The sequence below is a fragment of the Apis dorsata genome, unplaced genomic scaffold (assembly GCF_000469605.1).
Source record: "Apis dorsata unplaced genomic scaffold, Apis dorsata 1.3 scaffold_1036, whole genome shotgun sequence".
NCBI classification, from domain to species: Eukaryota; Metazoa; Arthropoda; class Insecta; order Hymenoptera; family Apidae; genus Apis; species Apis dorsata.
The window spans coordinates 6,739-14,998 of NW_006264134.1; the positions used below are offsets into that span (position 1 = coordinate 6,739).

General features: G+C 28.9%; 3 protein-coding genes across 4 annotated transcripts in view; 1 reads left to right on the plus strand and 2 right to left on the minus strand.

Moving 5' to 3' along the window:
- Positions 1-5,086, minus strand: LOC102671426. Of its 2 annotated transcripts, none has more exons than XM_006624324.2 (4): positions 4,603-5,086; positions 2,711-3,028; positions 2,220-2,369; positions 1-2,099 (listed from the first exon to the last, which is right to left on the minus strand). In XM_006624324.2, exons 2-4 carry the CDS (start codon positions 3,026-3,028, stop codon positions 768-770), a joined length of 1,800 nt encoding a protein of 599 aa, XP_006624387.1. In that variant the 5' UTR covers positions 4,603-5,086; the 3' UTR covers positions 1-767. The 2 variants fall into 2 exon arrangements, with proteins under 2 accessions (XP_006624387.1, XP_006624388.1); XM_006624325.2 differs by having other exon boundaries at positions 4,555-5,081.
- Positions 1-6,916, plus strand: part of LOC102671772 (nuclear protein localization protein 4 homolog) — a 13,112-nt gene extending 6,196 nt beyond the window's left edge. Inside the window, exons 13-15 of the mRNA XM_006624327.2 lie at positions 6,003-6,154; positions 6,219-6,357; positions 6,430-6,916. Of these exons, the coding sequence (XP_006624390.1) occupies positions 6,003-6,154; positions 6,219-6,357; positions 6,430-6,747 (609 nt within the window). The 3' untranslated portion in view covers positions 6,748-6,916. The remainder of the gene's footprint in view (positions 1-6,002; positions 6,155-6,218; positions 6,358-6,429) is intronic.
- A 411-nt stretch (positions 6,917-7,327) lies between these two features.
- Positions 7,328-7,990, minus strand: LOC102671287 (EKC/KEOPS complex subunit TPRKB-like). Its single transcript, XM_006624323.2, has one exon. It carries the CDS (start codon positions 7,884-7,886, stop codon positions 7,344-7,346), a length of 543 nt encoding a protein of 180 aa, XP_006624386.1. The 5' UTR covers positions 7,887-7,990; the 3' UTR covers positions 7,328-7,343.
- Between the last annotated feature and the right edge of the window lie 270 nt (positions 7,991-8,260).

The following is an 8,260-nucleotide window of genomic DNA, read 5'->3' on the forward strand; positions in this document are numbered from 1 at the left end:
TATATGAATGTATGTGTATACACATACAAGTTTGCCCCATTTTTCATACGTATTTCTCATCTACACGTTTTTTTTTCTTTTTGTTTTTATTATCTATGATCTAAAATATTAGCAACGCCCACAGGGCGATGCTGTTAACCACGGCACTTTTTAATCCCGTGCGATACCCTCTATGTCAACTATACATAGCAATATGCCAATAGCCAAAATAAACGTCGAACTTCTTCTAAAACAAATATCGTACAGCTAGAAGTCGTATCGATATCACGATCGATCTTGAGGTACGTATTATCGATCATCGTCGTTATTGTAGATACAGAATCTTATTGATTCTCAATCAATAGCAAAATATGGATCTTTATTTCTTCTTTCTTCTCTTATGCGTCCACTTTTAAAAATAGATTCAACATCTTTAGAATTCTATTGTTAATAGTTAATTAAATTGTGTGACTCATACGGAGCATCGTAATTCATGGAGCTATGTGATCACGACGGTGTCTCTACATGTAATATTTATCATCGGATATTATATATATGTAATTTTTTTTGTTTATTTAAACACCCCATTCCCTATATCGAACACTTCAGAGATACCGTCGCGAACTCGTGAATCTTTTTTTTTTTTTTTTTTTTTTTTTTTTTTTTTTTTTTTTTTTTTTTTTTTTTTTTTTTTTTTTTTTTTTTAAGTTATCTAGAGCAGGGAAACGCAAAGTATACGGGTAATACTTGATTACCTTCGGTGTATACTAATCGCAATAGTGTTATCGTTACAGTTTACCGCATTTCGTAATTAGAATATTCTTCGTAGGCTTGCCCGTTTGATCGCCAAATGTAGATATCTTTTCGACTAATTCTAATCCTTCAACGACATGACCAAAGATTCCTGTGAACCCGCGCATTTCTTGTAATATTATCCGAAATTGTGAACCCACCATACCAAGATTATCATGTCGCTTTTGTGTTCTCCGCATTCCGACTGCTCCTCTTACTGCAGGAAATTTTGTATCATCCGGCATAAAGTATCCATCCTCGAATATGCTTCTTCCTCCGCGACCATTGTTTAATTCAAAATCACCAGTAATCACGGATTCACCCTCCCAGCACTGAAAAATCGTGCAACCTTTATAGCCGACTCCGACTTCACCCGTCGCCAGTACACTAAAATTTTTTGCCATTTTCGGCGCTGCATCTGGCCTCACTTCTATTACGATACGACCGTGTGGAGATCCATTTACTTCAATGTTGAAATAATACAGAGGATAAGGGTTCGAAGGTCCTCGAAGTGATGCTGCTATTCCGCTGGACGGTGGTTGAGAGGATGAGTGGACGGTTACCAAACTTCCACCACCACTACCAACTCCTTCTGGTATAAACGTTGATTGTTGTTGTGGATGTAACATTGCGTTCGGAGGCGCGGGCGGAATAGGTTTAACGGACGGCGAACCAGGTGGAATGAGAAGTTGCTGCGGGGTTGCAGGCGGCGGTGGACCTTGATGTACATGAACAGAACCCGGGGGAGCTGGTTGCGGCTGCATCATACTTGAATGATATTCTATAGAACCGTTTTGCATGTGTTGCTTACTCACTACATGTCTTGAATATAGCTGCGACATACAATAATTTGCGAGGAACAGTATTGGATTTTGTGAAGCCGCCAAATGATTTGGTAATCTACCACCATTACTCGTTCCTTGAGAAATAATCGGTTCTCCCGTATGAATTCCAGCTAATGCTTGTTTCAATAATGCAAAATCAAATACCACCCCAGAGTTACCAATTAAATCATCGAGTTGGCACTGCAACATCATTTCTTGATATTTCGATTGCAATCTTTGTTTCTCTATAATGAGTTGTGAATGCAAATTGTATACATCGCTAGGACTATCGATCATCTGCAAACTAGCTTTCGCTTTTCCAAGAGTTTCTCGTGCATCTGTTATCTCAGGAAAATGACTCCAGCCATTCTGAAGATCTGTTTCAACATGCGTTTTTAATGTTACACAAGCTTCTAAGACTTTTATTAAGAATTCACGTTGTTGCATAGCCAGTCTTTGAATCTCGGTCGATAGCTTTCCCATAGCAACTAATTCCAACTGAACCTAGGAAAATATTAACCATGCATTCTCTGATTCAAAATCAGAATATCAAAATATTTTTTATTTTATATATATATAAAATAGAAAACAAATATATCAAATAAAATTAATTATAAAACTTACATCGGATATGAGTTGTTCTTTGGCATCAGTTTGTGATTTAATCTGGTGACCTGGATGTTCTTGTGGAGTGGCGCATGCTCTACAAAGTGCTGAGCAACATGTCGCACACCATAATGCCAAAGGCATTCCATGTGTGTGACAATTTTCACTCTGTAAAATATTATAACTATAAATTTTATTTCTTCCTTTATATATTTTATATGTAATATTTATATAATAAAAATATATATATGTAATATCTGCATAAATTTTTATTTTCTGTTTAAAAAATTTATCAAAAATTTATCAAATTTTAAATATAAAAATTATACTTTGTATGTTAAAAGTAAATTATTGCAGACCTTATAACTTAATCTTATTACTATTAGAAGTTTGATATGGCTTCAGAACTGTATACTTTCTTTACCATTTGTGTATAAACTGATGAATACGAATAATCGGTTGACGAACTTGAAATCTTTATAAAAAAATATGTTCACATTGTCATGTACCTTTCTCTCCTTATCATTCGTTTTTCCAGATGTGTTGTTTGCGGTGATTTTTAAGTGAGACAAATTATTTGTTAGAGCAAGGAGAGAAGAGTGTGTCGGTAGAGCGTCCGGTCCTTGATCACCTAGATCCGTCCTCTTCCAACAATGTGCACAAAACAACTCACGTCCCTTTAATAAATTGTTTTCTATGCAACGCAAACAAAAATAATGCTTGCAACTAAGATATTTTGGACATTGTTCCGTATCATTATACTTCTGCTTGCAATAACTGCAAAGCGTCAGTTCCTCTAAATCTGTTAAAACACTTGGATCCAGCATCTGAAATATAATAAAATATTATTTATTAATTATTCTTCATAAATTTTATTCTTTATAGTTATACTTAATAATCTTACATTTTCATATATAATATTCGTAAAAATATCTAAAAATTATCCGTACTATTTTATATAACGCAATTATTTTAATTTAGAAATAATGAGTAAAATGAGAATACATGTTTGAGAAATGTTTGTATACGTATATGTGTTTCATTGTACTATATTATTTAGAAAAATAATATAAAGGTCATATTTAATGTACCTATTCCTAATAACAATCGGTTTAACGTTTCACTCTTATATTGTTTTCTTTTTATCTTTTTCTTTCTTCTTTATTCTCTCTTTTGTCGTAATATAACTTATTATTTTTATAAAAAAAAAAAAAGAAAAATATAATTTTAACTTATTGAAATAAATGTTTGATTAATTAATACATATTTCATATTATATTATATTATATTATTCAAACAATATAAATTTCATAGATATTTATTTCATTATTAATACATATGTACATATGTTGTACTTTTGTTTCTAACATATTAATCTGATTATTTGATACAATTCGATTTATCGCATAAATAAATTTAAAATTTTTTTTTTTAAACTAAACATATAGATAATAAAATTTTTTTTAATAATATAACATAAATATAAAATAAATAGAAAAAAAATTAAATGTTAAATCAGTATAATTAGATCTATTTCTTATATATTTCTTTTTTTTTTATTATTTCTTTCTTTTATATGTCATAAAATGCGCCACATAAATTCATTCGTGTTATTTCATAGTCTTGTCTTTAAGCTCGAACTTATTCTTAAAAGGTTAGCTTCTTATCTGACACAGTGTTATTTGACTATAACAGCAAAGTTATTATGCAACAATTTGACTACTAAAACGTAAAAAATGACATTTCATAAGAGAACGCGCATGCGTGCAAAATCCCGCCAAAATGTAAGGGAATAGTCGAAGTTTGGAATTTACCATTCGTTAATGAAATAATATTTTCTAAAGAAGTTAATAAAAATAGTAATGTAATTTTTTATTTTTTTTCATTTTGTAAAATATTCTAAATATCAATACGGATAACCGATAAAACCTTCGGCCATATGATATATGGATTCTTGCAGCTTATCGCCAAGTTCTCTGCGATATTATGCTGTCACTACATATGACAAGTCCACATTTAAGTAAAAATGACTTACAAACTACTGCGTGTTAGACAAATTCTGCGGGAATATTGTAGTTTGTTCTTGCTCATATTATCAGAATGTTTGTACATACATGCTTGTTTTTTTTTTTTCTACCTTTCATTTTCACTCTCGTTTGTCAATCTTACTCTTCTTTCACTCTCTCTTTTCATCTTATTCATATACATATGCATACACTCATTTCTTTTCTTGTACTTACAATAGCATACACACACGCACGCGCACTCATCAACCCAAAAAATACATACACGACATATGTATATTTTTCTTATCATGCATGCAAGCGCGCGCACACATAACATGTATACATACTCTCTCTTGCTCTTTCTTTCGTTGGATAGGAGCGTAAATGTTCCGTACCGTGTATACGATTCGTGATCGTCTCCTTGCCGCGCGATGGAGGCTGATCGTTGGCACTCGTCACTCCTAACGTGTACCGTGACAATGATAATTCTGTAATGTTCGTTCGAATATATGATTTGACTTTAATTTACATCGGGATTGACGTAGTATTGTGCGGTTCCGCACGCAGGAATCGAGCACTCCGACGTTTTTCGTTGCCGCAGTCGCCGTGGAGTTTTTATCAAGCTTTGTACTTTTCACGTTACGTGTTTACGCTTATCGAACGTCGTGAGTTATTATGGATAACATAACGACGGCGCGCCGGTAACGCGGCGTTACTTCAGTCTTAGCTCGTGCGAACGTTTTGCCACATCATGATGTTTGGTTCACTAAACTAACCACTAGCATGGCGGCGACGACCGACCGACCGACCGACGACACACACCACAGCGCGCGCTAGTCGCTTACGCTGTTGCTCTCCTCTCCTCTTTCCGTATGTTACCCCCTCTCGGCAATCCTAAAGCTTTCTCCTTCTCTCTCTTTCTCGTTCTCTCCCTTTGTCTTTCTCTTTCCTTTTTCTTGTACACTTTCGTTCGACTCGTGGCAAACAGTACCGGTGTCGTCTGCGGCTTCTACGATTGCGCGCGCATTTCTCGAACGCTGAATACGAATATTATGGACCTGCCTTCATACTTCATCTTATAAATATCGTTATGTATTTGCTTGAATCAACTAATAAAATTGTATATATGTTATTAAACATTTATTAAAAATATTTCAACACATTTGTTAAAACGTATTTTAAAAACATTTTTAATAGATTTTATTTTAATTTTTTTTATTTATGCAAATTGTAAATAAAAAATATAATTAATTTCTATTTTAGAAAATCAAATATTTTTTTTCCGATTCCTCTATTTCCTAATAATGTTCAAGAAATTCAATAAGAAAAATTTTGAGTTATAAAAAAAATTCAAATTTAATCATAATTTAACTTATATTTAAAAATTATTTATAATCTAATCTAGGATTAATTCTTAATTATTTAATTTAACCTTAAATCTACAATCAGTTTTATATTTCATTTTTATGATGTTATTTTTATTTTTTAACTTTAATCGATATCATAATTATAATTACTTTTATACATTTTTATATGTATTATTTGTGGTTTATAAAAATATTTAATATTTTTTTAAAAAATATCGTAATTACAAATTTTTAAATTCAAAACAATTTCTACACAACATTATTTATTAAGTATTGTAAAAAAATCCATAATTTTTAATGTTTCAAAACAAATTTTAATTTAAAATATTAATAAGACATAAATATACATAGATCATAAAAAATATAAATCGAAATTTTATAGTAAAAAGTTATTTGTATTTCTTTTTTTTTTTTTTTGTTATTACTAGGAAAAAGATTCTTATGGAAATGAAGTGTCAAGGCTAGCAAGACCTTTGCCAGTAGAATATTTATTGGTAGATGTACCTGCATCCACACCACTTACTCCACAGTTTACTTTTTATATTAGCAATACTATTACTCCATTTCCAATTGAAAATAGGTATGTAAAAATAAACAATGAAATATCATATTATTTTGCTAATATTAATTTTATTAAATTGTAGATTCATCGATGGACAAATTCAGGAATTTAGTTCACTTTGTTCTTATATGCAACAATTTACTAAAGGACAATTCTTAGAAGCAGTTTCAGATTTTCATTTGTTAATTTTTATTGCAACTATGGATATGTTTCCAATGAAGGTTATTTTTTATTAAATATTTATCTATTTAAAAATCTTTTGTTATAAAATAAAATATACATGTTTATTTTAGGATCACATGATACCACTATTAGATGCAATTCGTAATAAAAATAGAGAAAAAGCAATAGAGTGGACACATTCGGAACAATGGGCAACAATAGAGCAACTAATATCTGAAGCTACAGCATCAACATCTCGACCATTATTTGATACTAATTCAAGAATTTCATCTTCTGTGCTTGTAGAAGGAAGTGGAATAGCAGTTGGCACAGATCCAATTGTAAATTCACCACCTGATCAAACACTTTGGACTTGTTCACATTGCACTTTTCTCAATGCAGCAGATTTTGCAATGTGTGAAATGTGTGGTTTACCAAGAAATACGTAACAAAAATTCATTATTATATTGCTTTTGTATGCATTTAAGGGTGCTATCCTTAAATTGCAATTTTGCTTCCGCAGGTTTTGTTCTTGCGGATATAAATTGTTTTGAACGCATACTTGGCTTTATTTATGAGTGAATAAAAAAAAGAAAAAATATCTTTTACCAAAACCTACTTTTGAATTATCCTTTTTATAATAATCCTTTATATATGCAATCATAAGTAGTGTATAACTTGCAAAATATAATTAGTTTTTTTCATATTATTATCATATTTGATTACAATTAATTAATTATATTGTGAATCATTATGATTGTAATATTTATATACTAAAAATTTAAAATTCAATATCAAATATTTAGAAAAGAAAATTTATTATTATAGTGTTTAAGTTGCTATAAAATTTATAAAAATAAACATGAAAAAAAGAATAAATATAATAAAATTTATCTTTTAATAAATAAATCACATAATTATACTATTTATTTAAAATATTATTCATATTATACAATTGATACATTTAAAATATTTATTTAAAAAAGAAATTGATACATTAATTATAATATTTTTCATACTTATTACAGCATTAAAAATTTTATTTTCATTTCAATGACATAAAATCTTTACAACTAATTCTAGAAACAATAGAATCAATAAAATTAGAAACATTTAATTCATCTTCTTCAATTTTATATATTTTCTTTATTAAATCAAAGTCTGTAAACTCAGATAATCTTGAAATTGATATCTTTTCTCCTTTTACAACATCCATTATTGTTTTTGACATTAATTTTTTATCATTTTCTTTGCATATTAACATTATTAGTATATTTTTATCATTGTCACTGATTCCAAATTCTATTAATGTACGTGATATATTTTTTGAAGTTGATAAATTAAATAATACTTCAGTATATATATTTTTTGTAGTAATCTGATTCATCCTTGCACTAATTGCAGTTTTATTAGCAGCTATTATTATTTGGAAAGGATCTACTATAAGTGATGCTTTTATAACAGAGCAAGAAAGTTCATTATTCATAACTTTCCTACGTATTTCATTAGAATTTTGGACATTCTCAAATAAATATAATGTACAAAACATTTCTGTTTCAGAATCTAATGATACAGTATAATCACCCATTTCTTTTTATAAATAATACACAATTTTATAAATTTATACACAATAATAGATTAAAAATTAAAAATACTAATTGTAATTATGTCAAAATTACAATATTATAATTACATTTGTTTTATGTATAATACTTTGAAATATTATATTTTCTATGATAAAACTTATTGAAACTTATTTCGAATTAAAATTAATTACATAATCAAAAAACAAAATAAATTTCAAAATAGAACATTGGTTTTATAGTTATATAGTTATTCTATATATTTTAATATTTTCTGTTTATATTATGAAAAAATAATAAAAAAATTAATTTTTTCTTTTTTAATTCTTTTCTATTCTTAATTTAAAATAATTAAATTTTATTATAATATATATATATA

Excerpts from the sequence above, each read along its gene's own strand:
- LOC102671426 (XM_006624324.2), bottom strand. The coding sequence starts at position 3,028 with ATGCTGGATCCAAGTGTTTTAACAGATTTAGAGGAACTGACGCTTTGC. Across the intron at positions 2,370-2,710 it reads CGAATGATAAGGAGAGAAAG|AGTGAAAATTGTCACACACA; the intron begins GTACATGACAAT and ends AATATTTTACAG. Across the intron at positions 2,100-2,219 it reads AAGAACAACTCATATCCGAT|GTTCAGTTGGAATTAGTTGC; the intron begins GTAAGTTTTATA and ends ATATTTTCCTAG.
- LOC102671287 (XM_006624323.2), bottom strand. The coding sequence starts at position 7,886 with ATGGGTGATTATACTGTATCATTAGATTCTGAAACAGAAATGTTTTGT.